The sequence below is a fragment of the Bombyx mori genome, chromosome 27 (genome assembly GCF_030269925.1).
Source record: "Bombyx mori chromosome 27, ASM3026992v2".
Lineage (NCBI taxonomy): Eukaryota > Metazoa > Arthropoda > Insecta > Lepidoptera > Bombycidae > Bombyx > Bombyx mori.
The window spans coordinates 11057169-11074612 of record NC_085133.1 but is presented as its reverse complement, the minus strand read 5'-3'; the positions used below and the strand labels follow the sequence as shown (position 1 = coordinate 11074612).

Genomic DNA, 17444 nt, shown 5'->3' with positions numbered 1-17444 from the left:
TGCCCAGAAGACTGCCACGTAGCCCCGACCCCTCTGCACGACGGCGAATTCGGGCGGAGCGCCCACCGCCGACCGACGCTGGACCACGGCCACCAGGCCGTCAACATCTCCCGCCCAGTCGGGAACCGAAGGGACCCGGTAGGGCTCGGCGACGACCGCTAGATGGGTCAATCGCTCCGCCATGCTCTGGATCAGCAGGTCCTGAGCCCTGGCGGAGCGATTGAGATTGCCCTGAAGGATATTAAAAGGGCTGCTGGTCATCGTCCGTCGTCCATCGGTGTCGCCGTAGCCGTACCGGGCCGACTCCGCTGACTCTCTTCGGCGGTGCTCATCATCGGTCGTCTCTGTTTCGGGGGCTTGGCGCAAGCCTTGCCCCCGGAGACGTGCGCTGCAGGCCTACCGGTGCCGGCGCAGATCGTACAGTGCGGGGTGAGCGTGCAGCCCGCGGACTTGTGGCCGGTCTGGCCGCAGCGGTAGCACTCACCACTGCGGTCCACCGACGATGGGCAACGGGCACTCACGTGGCCCAGTGCGTGGCAGCGGTAGCACTGCAGGCGCCTTGCCTCGAGGAGTTGTGCGCGAAGGACGCTCCACCCGATCCGCAGCTTGTCGACGAGCCGAGCTCTACTTACATTCCAAAAATCAAGAAAATCCAACTTGAAATTACGAAGATATAGACATTTATAGTTTAAGGGTTGACACGTGCTACCCTTAAACGAACCCCTGACAAAAATCTTTGTATATGTTAAATTAAGGCTAGTAATTCTAAGACTATTTGTGCTTTTATTTGTGTTTTAGGGTTTACATTTTAAGAAATACGCAGTTTTTAATAAAAAATAAGGGGTTATTTCGTTTTTAAAAATCGGGGGTGTAAAAGTTTAAGGGTTTCATAAAATTATTGAATAGTTCTCTTCAAGACGCAAAAATCAAGCCCAAACACGGGTAGCTTAGAGTGAAAACTGCCAATTTTAGAACAAATCGGCCATCTTGAAAAGTTTGAATCGGCTCTAACTAGTGAACCATAAGTCGTGGAGAGACGTGGTTTTCGTAGCTGACATAGCGAGGGGAGCCAGAATCGAACAAACCACCTACCGACTCTATCTAGAGTTGGAAGTAGAGCCTGTCAATAAACACCGCAAACGAACAGACAAAAGGCCCCTTCACTTGGCAGAGAAAGCCGCGTCCTTCTAGCTATAAAATTGGCGGAGTAGTGATCTTTTAAAGATTTGGTCGGCCATCTTGGCCGCCATCTTTGAAGAATTAAAACTTCCATAGCTCGGTGGTTTACCGGCCGATTTGGATGCGATTTCTTTTGTACATAATAATACGGGTTAAGGGACAGCGGGACCTTACCAGAACTGCTCTAGGTAGAGTCCCTCTACCCAAAACAAGAAAAAAAATTGTACTTACCTGGGCACACTTACCTGCGTGTAGACACGTTGACTGGTGATCCGGAGCTGCATTACCTGGACGCCATCTCGCAGAGTAGAGCACCTGTAAAATAAAATAGTATATAAAAATTACATTTAAACAAGACATATCTCTCTGGGTAGTACAGACAGCACGGCTTATATTTTGACCGAGCCTATTGGGCAAATAAAATCTCTTCTTTATTTTTATTAATTTTATTTTCTTTATTATACTTTATTTTATTATAAATTGACACTACCTAAATTTTGACACATTGGCGCAGCCAAGTGACTACATAGAGAAATTTCTTTTTTGTATTTGTTATCTACAGTGTGTGCCCGAGTACTGACTAGTGACTCATCTTATACATATTGACTACTGTTTTTCTCTGTTATTTTAACGGTTACAACAAAAGGGGCAGCTCCCTTTACAACTTTTACAAAACTGTCTGCCCCTCCGCATCACATTGTCAAAATGTTTGGACTTGGACTCCGCACACCTGTTAAAAGACAGGAGAGCCATAAGTCACCCCCAAAGGTGATCGTTCGAAAAAGTATAGACAGGTGGGAGGGCGCTGAGCGAAGCGAAGAACCGACTGCGAAAACATGTCCAGAAATAACAAAGACCAATGCGACAACGCAGGCAGGCCCTGCAGAAACAACTAAGGCGGCCACCAAGCCAGCTGAAAACATCACTGCCGCGCGCAGGGCATCAACGGGAAATGACGAGTCCCCCAAAAAATTCTACGTTAGCAGAGCAGCAGAAGCGGCAGCCTGTCTGAATAAGGCGAAGGCCCATCTGAGGGCCTCACGAAACCTTAAGACAGAGATAAAAGAGGGGGTTGAAAAGGCACTCACACGACTACTTGAGCTAGTCAAGGAAGCTGAGAAAGAGCTCAAGACGAAGGGAAGTACAACGGTGGGGGGAGTGAGAGCGTTTGATGCTCCTCCTTGCAGCTCCGCCCCCTCTCCCTCCTCTACCTCTGACGAAAGCCTAATCATGGCACGTTTAGAGGAACACACTAACCTGATTCTGGAAAACGGCAGGAAAATGGAAGAACTGAAGGCGACGATTGAAAGCCATGCCGGAAAAATGGAAAAGATAGGAACGCCTACCTACGCTGGGGTGTCCGCGACCCAGACCGATAGGGCGCTTCATAAGCGCACGCTGCACTCGGTCGCGGTCACCTCAACCGTGGAGACGGAAACAGGAGAAGAGGTGCTCGAAAGAGTAAGGAAGGCCATAGACGCTAAGGAGGGATGGGTAAAAGTGGAGAGGGTAAGAAAGGCCAAAAATAGGAAAATAATAATGGGCTTTGAGTCTAAGGAAGAACGGGATAAAATAAAGGATCGAATAGGAAAAGAAGGTGGCAGCCTCACTATCGAGGACGTGGAAAACAAGGATCCGCTGGTCAGGCTTGGGGATGTGCTGACGGTAAATACCGATGAGGACATCCTCAAGGCTCTTCGGAACCAGAATGGGGCTGTGTTCCGCGGCCTCGAGAAGGGGGAGGATAGGATAGCAGTAAAATATAGAAGGAGAGCCAGGAACCCTTACACTAACCACGTAGTTGTTAGCGTTTCGCCCAGTGTTTGGAGGCGGGTAATGGAAATAGGCTACGTTTATATAGATCTCCAGCGGGTCAGAGCAGAAGACCAGACCCCACTAGTCCAGTGCACGCGCTGCCTGGGGTACGGCCACGGCCGTAAGTACTGCCATGAGACTGCAGACGCATGCAGTCACTGTGGCGGTCCTCACCTGAGCCGTTCTCAGTGCGCGGACTGGCTAGCTGGGGAGCCACCGGCCTGCAGAAACTGCCGAAAGGCTAATATGACAAACACAGCACATAATGCCTTTAGCAAGGAGTGCCCCGTAATGGCTAAATGGGACCAAATAGCCAGAGCAAAAATAGCTTACTGCTAAGGTTGCTCCGGGGAATAATGTTCCTGTGGTGGGCGTGAAGACATACCCGATACTGCAAGCGAACCTGCAACGAAAGGAACTGGCAACTAACGAGTTGATGCTAGTGGCGAGCAGTAGAGGGGCGGCTTTGGCGCTTATCCAGGAGCCTTACATTGGAGCAGTGGGAAAAATGAAGGCATACCGAGGAGCCAGAATTTACCAGGCCACGGGAAGTGACACAGGTAACACTAAAGCAGCAATAGCGGTCTTCGACGCAGAGCTGGACGTTATCCCGTGTCCGGAATTCACCACCACAAATATAGTGGCAGTCAAAGTCAAGACCATAGCCTGGGAGATAATGGTAGTGTCCTTCTATCTTGAAGGAGACCCAACCCCGATGGAGCCTCACCTGCAGATATTAAAGAAGATCAGGCAGAGTTCTGCTAAAAGGCTAGTAATGGGTGGGGATAGTAACGCAAAACACTTCTACTGGGGCAGTGCCAAAACCGTTGCTAGAGGGGAGGAACTGGCCGGTGCGTTGGGAGAGATGGAACTCCAAGTACTAAACATAGGAGATAGGCCGACATTCGATACCGTCCGGGGAAACCGACGATACACCAGTGTGGTAGACATCACGGTCTGCACAACGGATCTGCTAGACAAGGTGGAAAACTGGCATGTTGACGAGGGGCTCACAAGCTCGGACCACAACACGATTGTTTTCAATATTAGGAAAACAAAATCAGAAGGTACACAAATTAATAGAACTACCAGAATATATAATACTAAAAAAGCTAATTGGGGTCTATTTCATGAAGAAATGGACAGACTATTAGCCGATAATAAAATAGATGAATACAAAATAGAACAAACAAATGACATCAATGAATTAGAACAAATAATAAATAAATACATAGAGATAATAACTAAAGTAAGTAATACAAGCATACCCAAAAAGAAAAGCAAGAGTGTTGTAAGCCTACCTTGGTGGAGTGAAGACCTCGAAGCACACAAACGAAGAGTTACCACGATGAAGCGAAGAATCCGATGTGCAGCACCGATCCGCAGAGAGAAGGTCATCCGGGAGTACCTGGAAGAAAAAGAAAAATACGAATTAAAGGCCAAGCAAGAAATGATAAGTAGTTGGAAAGGGTTCTGTGGAAAACAAGATAGAGAAAGTATGTGGGATGGGATCTATAGGGTCATAGGAAGGACAACTAAAAGGCAGGAGGACATGATGATGGAGAAGGATGGCGAGGTGCTGGATCCGAAAGAGTCGGCTTATTATATAGCCGAGACCCTTTATCCAGAGGATAATGAGGAAACGGATAACGAAGAGCACAGAACAATTAGAGGGAAAGCAAATGCGGGAGAGGGACTATGTGGAGAAGAAGTAGAGGAGCGACTCTTTACATTAAAAGAGCTTAACACGGCAGTGGATAGCTTTAACCCTAAGAAGGCTCCTGGACATGACGGCCTCACTTCCGACATATGTAAGAAAGCCATAGACCGGAATCCCAGTATCTTTCTCGCACTGGTAAACAGGTGCCTGGAACTGGGCTAGTTTCCAGCATGCTGGAAGATAGCCACAGTCGTCGTACTCAAGAAGCCGGGTAAGGAAACCTACACTGAGCCGAAGTCGTACAGACCAATCGGGCTCCTGCCAGTGATGGGAAAGATACTGGAGAAAATGATAGTCAATAGAACGAAATGGCACATCCTCCCCAGGCTCAGTACCCGCCAGTACGGCTTCACGCCCCAAAGGAGCACGGAGGACGCCCTCTACGATTTGATGAAACTCATACGTGACAAACTTAAGCAAAAGAAAATTGTCACGTTAGTTTCACTGGATATAGAGGGTGCGTTTGATAATGCCTGGTGGCCGGCCATAAAGAACCGACTGGCTGAGGAAAAGTGCCCAAAGAATATCAGGAACATGTTTGACAGCTACCTGCAAGACAGGAACGTGAAGTTGAGATACGCAGGGGAGGAGAACCACCAAAGGCTGTATACAAGGATCGATAAGCGGCCCGCTGCTGTGGAACCTTTTGCTTGACCCACTCCTGCAGGGGCTGGAAAGAAAGGGAGACCATGTCCAGGCATTCGCGGATGACATCCTAATGGTCATAGATGGAGACAGCGCGTTGGGTATAGAAGGGAGAGCGAATGCCGCCTTGGAATACGTCCTAGATTGGGGTAAGAAGAACAAACTCCAATTCGCACCACATAAAACAAACGCCATGGTCATAACAAACAGGCTAAAATTTGACACCCCAAGGATGAACATGGATGGCAAACAAATTGGTATGACGGAGGAAATGAAAATACTCGGACTAACAATTGATCATAAGCTGACCTTCAACAGTCATGTAACCGACGTGTGCAAAAAGTCACTGGGTATGTACAAGCAGTTAGCTAGGGCGGCCAAGACCGAATGGGGATTACACCCAGAAGTGATAAAAACCATCTACACAGCGGTTGTAGAACCGGTGATGATGTATGCGGCTAGTGTATGGGCGCCAGCAACCAAAAAACGGGGAGTACGCAAGAAACTCGATGCTGTTCAGAGAGTTTTTTGTCAGAAGATATGCAAAGCGCACCGCACAGTTTCCCTTAACTCGGCACTGACGCTGGCTGGGATATTACCCCTAGACCTCAGAATACAAGAGGCTGCAGCCTTGTATGAAGCTAAAAGAGGGGTACCTCAGCCGATACTAGCGGACAGAGAGGTAGAGAAGAGGGCCGCATACACCAAAACGCCTCATCCGGCAGAACAAATTGAATTATATTTTACACGCTTGGAAAACTGTGAACAGGTGGAGGAAAAAAGTGAGCATCCTGTACAAATCTATACAGATGGGAGCAAAATCGAAGGAAAAGTCGGGGCATCTCTATCATTTTGGGATAGAAATGCTGAAATAAAAAGTATCAAACTAAGTCTCCCAGCATATTGCACAGTCTACCAAGCGGAATTGCTAGCTATAAACAGGGCTACAAAAGAGGTCTTAAAAAACCCGGCAACTGACTTCGGTATTTACAGCGACTCTAGATCTTCCCTAGAATGTATTATAAATTATAACTCCCTACACCCCCTAGCAGTAGAAATTAGAGAAAATATAAAGATGGCACAAAAGTTGAATAAAACAGTAGCCCTTTACTGGGTCAAAGCACATACGGGTCTAGAGAGGAATGAGAGAGCGGATCGAATAGCTAAAGAAGCGGCACTGGGAAGCAAAAGGAAGGCAGAATATGACTTCTGCCCACTTTCTTTTATAAAGAAGCAGATCAGGAGCCGTACACTGGACACATGGGAAGAAAGATACCAGCAAGGAGAGACTGCAAAAGTAACAAAGATATTCCTACCCCATGTGGTCAGTGCATATAAGGTAATAAGAAAAATAGAAACCTCCTCACTCACTACCCAAATAATGACAGGGCATGGGGGATTCTCCGAATACTTGAATCGCTTCAAGTGCAAGGAGAGTCCTGCATGCATCTGCGAGCCCAGTAAAACCGAGACCGTGACCCATCTAATCCTGGAATGTCCCGTAAATGGCCCAGAGAGGTATGATTTTGAAAACAATATAGATTTAGAATTAAAACTAGAAAATATACCCCTAATCTTAAGTGAACATACAAAAATTTTCTTAGAATATTGTAAAAAAGTAGCTAAAAAAGCGATTAAAAGAAATGAAAATAATATAAGCTAGATAAACATGCTGTAAATATATAGTATTATATATGACAACAGCATGAAACTAAATATTGTAAAATTTTAAAAAATAAGAAAAGTGAAGTAGAAATATAAGAAAATGTAAAATAAAATAAAGTAATGAATAGGTATAAGAACATGTAGCCAAAACGGAGACAAACTCCATGTTAGAAATCCAAATTAGAAATAAGAACAATAAATGTATTAGACTAAGAAATTTTAATAAGTGGTAATAGAAATAAGAAGCTACTATAAGAATAAGAAAACTGAAAGTTGTTTAAATTTTGATTTAATTAATTGATAAGAAAAATTGTGTACAAATAAAAGATAAAAATGTGCGGTTATTTCCCCCTTACATGATAGTAAATAAGAAGAATAGGTTCAGAATGGGAGTCCCACCCAGAATAAGGAAAGAAAGATATGATGAATGCAGAAAGAAAATGTATGCGGCATGAATGTGCGAGCGGAAAAATAGCGAGAACTGGAATGAGAAAGAGAATTAGGTTTAACATAGGCTCCGATAACGTCGGAGGTAGACAGTATAAAGAAAGAAAAAAAAAAAAAAAAAAAAAAAAAAAAAAAAAAAAAAAAAAAAAAAAAAAAAAAAAAAAAAAAAAACCTAACCTAACCTAACCTAACCCAAACCTAACCCAAACCTAACCCAAACCTAACCCAATCCTAACCCAAACCTAACCCAAACAAGACGATGATACTTTTGTTATATTATGTTTCATCTCTGATTCTATGGTACTTCGGAAACCCGTAAGTTTTTTGTATGAAGGGAGTTATCGTAATTTATTTGAAAGAAGCATGCTCAGAGCGAAGTTATAGGTTAGTTGGTCGGCAAGATAACGGGTATCTGAAAAATTGGTGTCCAATTTTGACGTACTCTAGTTTTTCCACCTTACATGTTGGCCCGCAACTAACCTTCAAACAAAATGTCGGATTCTCCTTAATGGGACAGTTGCCAACTGTTAGAACATCGCCGACTCGTGCGTTCAATCATAGTGGAGTTGACTATGCTGGACAACTGGACTGACGTTGCTAACACGAACCCTAGCAAGAGCCGTGCTTCGCAGAATCCGGTGAAGATCCGGCGAGAAACTCAGTGGGCTGTGTCTGTGGGTTAATTTACTCGTCGAGCCCTTCGTCGCAAGCGACGGGTTCGATGAGAACGGTGACCGGTGCTTGAGGTACCTAAAAGCACCTTTAGTGGATCAGGAGGATCCGAAATGACGTGTTTGGGGCGACGTCGACTGCTTTCCATTCTTTCTGCAGGATCGGGAATGTAGTTACCGGCGGCCACGATGAGAGGGTTCTCGTGTCGTGCCGCTTTATTGAAGTGGCGCATCGACGCCGATAAGATACTTATTGATGGACTCTAAGTCCAAGTCGTCATCGAGGTCGAGGTTCCTGACGAATCACGGAGCTCCGACGGCTATCCTGCAAAAACAAGATTGAATAACTTGGAATGATTTTAAGTTAGTGCGGGTCGCGTGAGCGAACACTACGCTTGCATGACGGGGGTATGCAAGTTTTGTAGAGTGTCACCTTATTTCTAAGGGACAATTTACCATCGGATAGAGACGTCCTAGTATGAAGGCGGCACGATCGCGTACCGTCTTTATGTGGGGGCGGAATGTCATCCCTTTCTCGAGGGTGACGCCTAAGTATTTGTGATTTAGCAAGAGAAATACGAGAACGTTTATCCACTGTGTAACATCTCGTCACTGCGATTCAGGATTTGTTGAATTTACGTGCAGCGATATCTGTTGATAACAAACTAAATAGAAATAAAAGTATCTCAGGGCGCTCCGAGAGCCACGACAGCGTGCACGGACGTCAAAAACACACTGAACTGGTCGAGGACGCGAGACCGTGTGGAGCGCTTCGTGATTTGTCGGCGCCACTCGGAGCCGCTTCGGCAAGCTAACCGCGGCACTTGTTTTTTCGTTTCGTTACATTTCGGTTCATCGAGTTTGAAATCACATCACAACGATTCTAAAGAAGTTTTACTTCAAAATTATTTGATCTATAAATAATTTAAAATATATATAAAGGGTGACGAGGTCGTTTCTCTTATACACAGCATTTCCTATTACAAGAGAAATTTGATTTAAGGATAAAAATGAAGAAACCCACATTACTACATACCGCAAACGAAGTTCTACGTGCACCATTTTTTATTCGGACTTTAGTATTTTTATCCTTTCTGGTCCTTTTTCATATTTTTGTTCTTCTTCAGTCCTTCTTTTTTATAGATTCGTGTATGTTACGCATTTAAAGTAAAGAAAAAAAAAATCTTTTAACAAATAATTTCTGTAAGTTACCTTATCATAGAACCTAGGGGCTGAAGCAGAACGCACTCCCATTGCTTAATATTCTAACGCTGGACAGTACGCATCAAGTTAATTAAAATAAAATATACGATACATATAATTTATTTCGTGCCATTGTATTAAATAGTAACAAATTGTTTTTATCGTTGGTACTATTGATCGATGCAAGAGTTAATTACGGTTGTTATTCATCGGTCTGAGAGTGGTGTACGCCGAACACACAGACTTGAATATGGTCACGAGCGCAGTGAAGCCGCCCGCGAGCGCGCTGCGGAGCACGAGCTCGACCTCACGGATGAGACGGGTTTGCTTCGTGTGCCCTGATAAAGACGTTGACATTGGGAGGCGCGCGCGTCGTCCCACACGCAGCTGGCTTCGTCGCTGAGCGGAGTAGCCCCCGATGACGATGAGGAAGGCGCTGATGCTCCCCGCCCAGTAACAGATGAACACCACCGACACGCCCATCAGGGTCGACGCTTGGTCGACTCTTGCGCGATTTTATTTGACATTGATCTTCTTGTTTTGTCTTTGCGATTAACTTAAAAGGAACTACCATTGGCGTAACAAGTTTGAAATTTGTTTTAAGTTTTTCAACCTGTTGATACTAGAGCCACGTAACGGTTTTTATTCCGATAGAGGCACCCGTTACGTGCGGACGTGCTCATCGACCACTCGATCGCCCGGTCTTTGTTCGCCCGGCTTTTGTTAGCCCGGCCATTGTTCGCGCGGCCTGTGTTCGTGGTACATCTGCCGACTAAGTGCTCTTCCTGGAAGTTTTTATTTGTTTTGTTTCCTTTTGTTGTTTCTGTGTTCGTGGTACATCTGCCGACAAACTGTTTTCCTGGAAGTGGTTAATTGTTCTGTTTCTTTTTATTATTTCCGTTTTGTTGTGTTTTTTCTTTGTCCTGTAGTAATCGTGCCGCATCGCCACCTGTGTTCAATAGAACCGCTCAGGTCCGAGAAGTTGGGGCCTCGCCGCAAGGCGAGTGTTTTCAAGACCCGGGGCCGCCCCACCTGGGCACTCAGCGATCATGGACGCTGTATTCGCGGAATTCCTCCGACTTCGCCACCCACAGCTCGCCTCAGAGTTTCTGGCCTTCAAGGCCGATCACATCGCGAGCCCTCTCGTGGACTCCGCCGAGCTCGCTGCTCCTGCGTCGCCTGTACCTGCGTGCAAAGCTTCTGCATCGAGCACCGCAGCCTCCGTCATGCCTGCCGTTCCCGCGTCGCCTATACTGGCGAGTAAAACTGCTGCGTCGTCCGCCGTGGCCACCGTTCCAGCAGCGCGATCATCCGCAGCCTCCATCGTGCCCTCCAAAACACCTGCTCGTAGGTCACCTGCGCCCGCCTCCTCGTCCTCCGACTCTGACTCGGAGATGGAGGTCGACCTCGCTCCCGCCTCATCGACGGATGGATTCACCCTGGTACAAAAGGGTAAGAAACGTGCCGCGGAGTCTCGAGCTCCCGCGGCCGCTAAAATTAGCAAAGCCGCGAACGCGTCGCGCCCCCGCCCTCAGACTCCCGTTGCGCCTCCATCCCGTGCCACTCCGTCGCCGCGTCCGGTGGCACAAAATAAAACCCAGACCCCTCCCCCGGTAGTCCTCCAAGAGAAGGCAGCTTGGGATCGAGTCTCCCTGGCCCTTAAGGCCAAAAATATCAACTTCACGAATGCCCGTAACCTCGCGAACGGCATTCAAATTAAGGTTCGAACACCCGACGACCATAGGGCCCTCTCTTCTTACCTCCGTAAGGAGCGTATAAGTTTCCACACGTATACGCTCCAGGAGGAGCGCGAACTCCGTGTCGTCATACGTGGCATCCCTAAAGAGTTGGATGCCGAGCTAGTCAAGGCCGACCTTCTCGAACAAGGCCTACCGGTTAACTCCGTACACCGCATGCACACAGGTCGCGGAAGAGAGCCATATAACATGGTTCTCGTCGCCCTCCAGCCTACCCCCGAGGGTAAGCAAATATTCAACATCCGAACGGTCTGTAGCCTTTCCGGAATCGCCGTCGAAACCCCACACAAGAAAGGCACACCTAGCCAGTGCCATAATTGCCAATTATACGGGCATTCTTCCCGTAACTGTCACGCGCGCCCCCGATGCGTCAAGTGTTTAGGAGATCACGCCACGGCCCTCTGCACTCGCGATCAAAAAACCGCGACGGAACCGCCTAGCTGCGTCCTGTGTCGTACACAGGGTCACCCCGCAAATTACCGCGGATGCCCCCGAGCCCCGAAAATAAATCGCCGCGTCGCCCGCCAAAACCGCCTCCGAGCTTCCGGCCCAGACATCAAAGCCTCGGCACCCTCTGTGTCGCAGGCTAAGCCAGCGTTCGTTCCGGCGCCGGTGCCCAGTGTCTCGGCTTGGGCGAAACCGCTGCCGTACACGAACACGGTTACAACTCCCTCCTCCGCGATTCGTCCCGCCCCCGCAACTCGTCCCTCTCCCGCGACTTGCCCTCCGACCGCGTCCGACAATCTCGCTTTAGCGATCGACTTCTTTCAGTCGATCAACTTTGAGCGCGTTAACGCTTTGGGCGACGCCATTCGCGCTGCCTCCACTGCACAACACTTTATCGCCGTTGTGCAAGAATACGCCGACGTATACGCGTCATTAAATACGTACGTCCTCCCCTCACTCCGCCGGTAATCAATGGCGTATATAAGTAGAATAAAGCCCCTATCCGTAACGATAGGATTTTTTAACGCTTACGGTCTCGCAAATCAACGTGATCAGGTTTCTGACTTTTTGCGTGACCATCAAATTGATATATTTTTAGTGCAGGAGACCCTACTTAAGCCCGCGCGCCGTGGCCCTAAAATCGCGAACTATAACATGGTCAGGAACGACAGGCTCTCTGCTCGTGGTGGTGGTACCGTCATTTACTATAGAAGAGCCCTGCATTGCGTCCCGCTCGATCCTCCCGCGCTCGCTAATATCGAAGCATCAGTGTGCCGAATCTCACTGACGGGACACGCGCCGATCGTTATCGCGTCCGTTTATCTTCCACCGGATAAGATCGTTCTAAGCAGTGATATCGAGGCGCTGCTCGGCATGGGGAGCTCTGTCATTCTGGCGGGCGACCTAAATTGTAAACACATCAGGTGGAACTCACACACCACAACCCCGAATGGCAGGCGGCTTGACGCGTTAGTCGATGATCTCGCCTTCGATATCGTCGCTCCGCTAACACCGACTCACTACCCGCTAAATATCGCGCATCGCCCGGTGTTTTGAATTCGGAACGTCAAAGGTGTCAACGAGCGACGTCCGCTATGACGCCTTACTTTTTTCCATTTCCAGCCGTCATGGGCGACACATCAGTTTCTTATTTCTTATAGTCATTAATTTTAAATTCTTTATTTTGTCACTTATAGATAAATAAAATCAAACTAATAATACAGTCCACTCTTATTCACAACGCAACATATGGTCCTTCTCCCGTGAAACAATCGGATCGACGACCTGCGGAAAATACAATTTGAAAACCGACGCTTAACCGCCATCTTAAAATCGTCGGAGCTTCATCGGCTGGACAAAATTTAGCTATTCAACAAAGATTGCTGAAGATATCGTCAACAAGCAAGTTCAACATTCAATACAATTTGGAAGCCTTGGACATCACAGGAACCAATTCTGATAATACATTCAAGCAGATTACACCATCCACTGTGAGTCCGTTCCAATCATCTCATACATTCCCTTCATAATTTTTTTAATTCTAATATAAATCTTGAAAATTTTCATTCTATTGCAATTATTACTTCATATTAATGTGTTTTTATCAAAAAAGTGCATAATTTATTCGAACGTTTTGAACACGTTGCTATTTCGTCATACATTTATAACTAGGTACAGTCAATTTTTATATTCATCTCTAAAAAATAAATAAATAGAAACGATTTCAAAACTACAGCATTAATACAAACGTATTGCATTTTTATAAAATTTGCAAATAATACATCATTATATTTTAATTATATTTATAACATTTGAAATTCTATTTCGATTCAATTTTTTTAAATTTGTCATCTGTCATCTTATAATTTTCATTTCTTGTCCTCATAATTTTATTGGCTTACATAAAAAATGGCAGACATGAAAAGTCTAATTAAAAAACGAGCTTCAATTAAAGCAAAACTAACACAATTTTCATCATATATCAACATTTCTAAATCGTGCCAAAAACTAAGTGAGAGTCAAGTGATAGAAATCGAATATCGACTTCAAAAATTCGAGTCATTATATGAGAAATATGATGCATTACAGAACGATTTGGAGTCTGTAGTGGATGATCCCAACGAGCAATATGCGGAGCGTGAGGAATTCGAGAAGCAATATTACGGCTTAGTAGCTTCTTCACGTCAGCTGATCAGTGCAGCGCGCAAGCCTCTACAGGGTGAAGCAGTCTCCGAGGTGGGCTCTTGTGGTGCACATACACACAAACACAACTCAATAAGATTGCCTAAAATAGACCTTCCAAAATTCAATGGTGCTTATCATGATTGGCTGGAATTTAGAGACACTTTTATTTCAATTATTCATATAAACAACAACATTGATAACATTAATAAGTTACACTACCTGCGTGCTTCTTTGAAGGGAAGTGCAGCACTTGTAATTAATAATTTAGATTTTACATCTACCAACTATGATATTGCCTGGAAGTTACTCTGTGAAAGGTATGACAATAACCGTCTGCTGGTCAATAACCATGTTCAAAAATCTATCTTTTGGTGTGACTCAACTATTGTTTTGGGTTGGCTATCCTCGGCACCAAATTTACTAAAACCATTTGTTAGGCATCGTATTTCTGAAATACAAGATAATGCAGGTGGATCATGGAGATATGTTCCGTCTTCAGAAAATCCCGCAGATCTCGTCTCACGAGGATTGAGTGCAGACAGAATCAATAAGTTCTCACTATGGTGGTCAGGGCCTCAATTCTTGTTAAATTGTGAAGAGAATTGGCCAACATTTCCTCAAATATTTTCAAATTTACCAGATATAGTTTGTTCCAATCAAGTGGACATAACTGAAAACACACATTGTTTAGCAAAAATTACAGAAAAATGTTCCTCTTTCTGTAAATTACAACGTATAGTGGCATATGTTATTAAGTTTATAAATAAATGTCAAAAGAAACCTACTAAGCAGAACTCTGAATTAGAGCAATCATTGAACAAATTATTAAAATTTAGTCAGCAAGAAACATTCTTTGAAGAATACAATTTACTAAGTACAGGCAAAACATTACCTGTAAAAAATACACTATTAAAACTATCACCATTTCTTGACTCAAACAAATTGATAAGAGTAGGAGGCAGGCTCAACAACTCATTTTATGACTATAATGTTAAACATCCTATCCTTTTATCAAGTTCACATAAAATAACTCATCTCATTTTCAACATGTTTCATAAAACATTAAAGCATGCAGGTCCTTTGCTTTTGTTAGCTAGCATTCGTCATCACTACTGGCCCATTGGCGGTAGAAATTTAGCAAAAAAAACATGTCATCAGTGCATAAAATGCTGTCGAATAAAGGCAAATACACTTCAACCTGTGATGGGTAATCTTCCAGAACAACGTTTACATCTTGAATTTCCATTCTTAGACACTGGAATTGACTATGCCGGGCCAATCATGATAGCTGACCGAAAAGGCAGGGGATGCAAACTTGTAAAATCATTTATATGTGTATGTGTGTGTCTCGCTACGAGAGCTGTTCATCTTGAACTTGTTTCAGACATGACAAAAGAAGCATTTCTAGCTGCTCTTAGCCGTTTTATTGCTCGGAGGGGAAAACCACGCAACATTTTCTCAGACAACGGCACAACCTTTGTAGGAGCCTTTAACGAGTTGGCTCGATTTCTGTCACAAGATTTAGAACTTAGGAATTTAGATTCAAGTATTAAATTTTCATTTATCCCTGCTTATACTCCGCATTTCGGAGGTATTTGGGAGTCTGCAGTAAAATCAACAAAATATCATTTAAAGCGCACATTAGGTCTAACAAATTTAACTTTTGACGAAATGGCAACATGTTTAACACAAATAGAAGCAATTCTAAATTCAAGACCTTTAACTCCTCTATCGGATGACCCATCCGATCTCACTCCATTAACCCCAGCTCATTTCCTTATCGGACGATCAGTGATATTTGCGCCACATCCTCAAGTACCAGATAGTACCAATATCACTAGCCTGCAGAGGTTTCGCAGAATAGAATATCTCAAGCAACACTTTTGGAAAAGGTTCTCTCAAGAATACATCTCGTGGTTGCAACAAAAATCTAAATGGTGTAAAACATCTGCAGAGCCTTTGAAAGTGGGTGATCTAGTCATCGTAAAGGAACCATCATCTCCGCTACTGTGGCCACTTGGACGCATACTTCAGCTGTACAGTGGTAGCGACGATATTGGAAGAGTTGCAGACATCTACACACGACGAGGCGTCATTCGCCGCGCTTTCAACACTATCTGCCCACTTCCCATCAATTATTGAAGACACTTCAACCGGGGAGTATGTTTTGAATTCGGAACGTCAAAGGTGTCAACGAGCGACGTCCGCTATGACGCCTTACTTTTTTCCATTTCCAGCCGTCATGGGCGACACATCAGTTTCTTATTTCTTATAGTCATTAATTTTAAATTCTTTATTTTGTCACTTATAGATAAATAAAATCAAACTAATAATACAGTCCACTCTTATTCACAACGCAACACCCGGATATACTCGACATAGCGTTATTAAAAAACGTAACTCTGAGCTTACACTCGATCGAAGTAGTTTCAGAGTTAGATTCAGACCACCGTCCCGTCGTTATGAAGCTCGGTCGCGCTCCCGACTCCGTTCCCGTCACGAGGACTGTGGTGGATTGGCACACGCTGGGCATCAGCCTGGCTTAATCTGATCCACCATCGCTCCCGTTTAACCCGGACTCTACCCCGTCTCCTCAGGATACCGCTGAAGCCATAGACATCTTAACGTCACACATCACCTCAACATTAGATAGATCATCGAAACAAGTTGTAGCGGAGGATTTCCTTCACCGCTTCAAATTGTCCGATGATATTAGGGAACTCCTTAGAGCTAAGAACGCCTCGATACGCGCCTACGACAGGTATCCTACCGCGGAAAATCGTATTCGAATGCGTGCCCTACAACGCGACGTAAAGTCTCGCATCGCCGAAGTCCGAGATGCCAGATGGTCTGATTTCTTAGAAGGACTCGCGCCCTCCCAAAGGTCTTACTACCGCTTAGCTCGTACTCTCAAATCGGATACGGTAGTAACTATGCCCCCCCTCGTAGGCCCCTCAGGCCGACTCGCGGCGTTTGATGATGACGAAAAAGCAGAGTTGCTGGCCGATACATTGCAAACCCAGTGCACGCCCAGCACTCAATCCGTGGACCCTGTTCATGTAGAATTAGTAGACAGTGAGGTAGAACGCAGAGTCTCCTTGCCACCCTCGGATGCGTTACCACCCGTCACCCCGATGGAAGTTAAAGACTTGATCAAAGACCTACGTCCTCGCAAGGCTCCCGGTTCCGACGGTATATCCAACCGCGTTATTAAACTTCTACCCGTCCAACTCATCGTGATGTTGGCATCTATTTTCAATGCCGCTATGGCGAACTGTATCTTTCCCGCGGTGTGGAAAGAAGCGGACGTTATCGGCATACATAAACCCGGTAAACCAAAAAATCATCCGACGAGCTACCGCCCGATTAGCCTCCTCATGTCTCTAGACAAACTGTATGAGCGTCTGCTCTACAAACACCTCAGAGACTTCGTCTCATCCAAGGGCATTCTCATCGATGAACAATTCGGATTCCGTACAAATCACTCATGCGTTCAACAGGTGCACCGCCTCACGGAGCACATTCTTGTGGGGCTTAATCGACCAAAACCGTTATACACGGGAGCTCTCTTCTTCGACGTCGCAAAAGCGTTCGACAAAGTCTGGCACAACGGTTTGATTTTCAAACTATTCAACATGGGTGTGCCGGATAGTCTCGTGCTCATCATACGGGACTTCTTGTCGAACCGCTCTTTTCGATATCGAGTCGAGG

At 45.5% G+C, this 17444-nt stretch overlaps 2 protein-coding genes across 2 annotated transcripts; both read left to right on the top strand.

The window, feature by feature from the left end:
- Positions 1-5432: 5432 nt before the first annotated feature.
- On the top strand, positions 5433-7022 carry LOC134201566 (uncharacterized). The gene has a single exon (XM_062676686.1). The coding sequence runs from the start codon at positions 5433-5435 to the stop codon at positions 7020-7022; it is 1590 nt and encodes a 529-aa protein (XP_062532670.1).
- Positions 7023-12626: 5604 nt separating this feature from the next.
- Positions 12627-16068, top strand: LOC134201569 (uncharacterized). Its single transcript, XM_062676687.1, has 2 exons — positions 12627-13560; positions 13638-16068. The coding sequence occupies exon 2, from the start codon at positions 14781-14783 to the stop codon at positions 15873-15875; it is 1095 nt and encodes a 364-aa protein (XP_062532671.1). The 5' UTR covers positions 12627-13560; positions 13638-14780; the 3' UTR covers positions 15876-16068.
- Positions 16069-17444: the final 1376 nt, after the last annotated feature.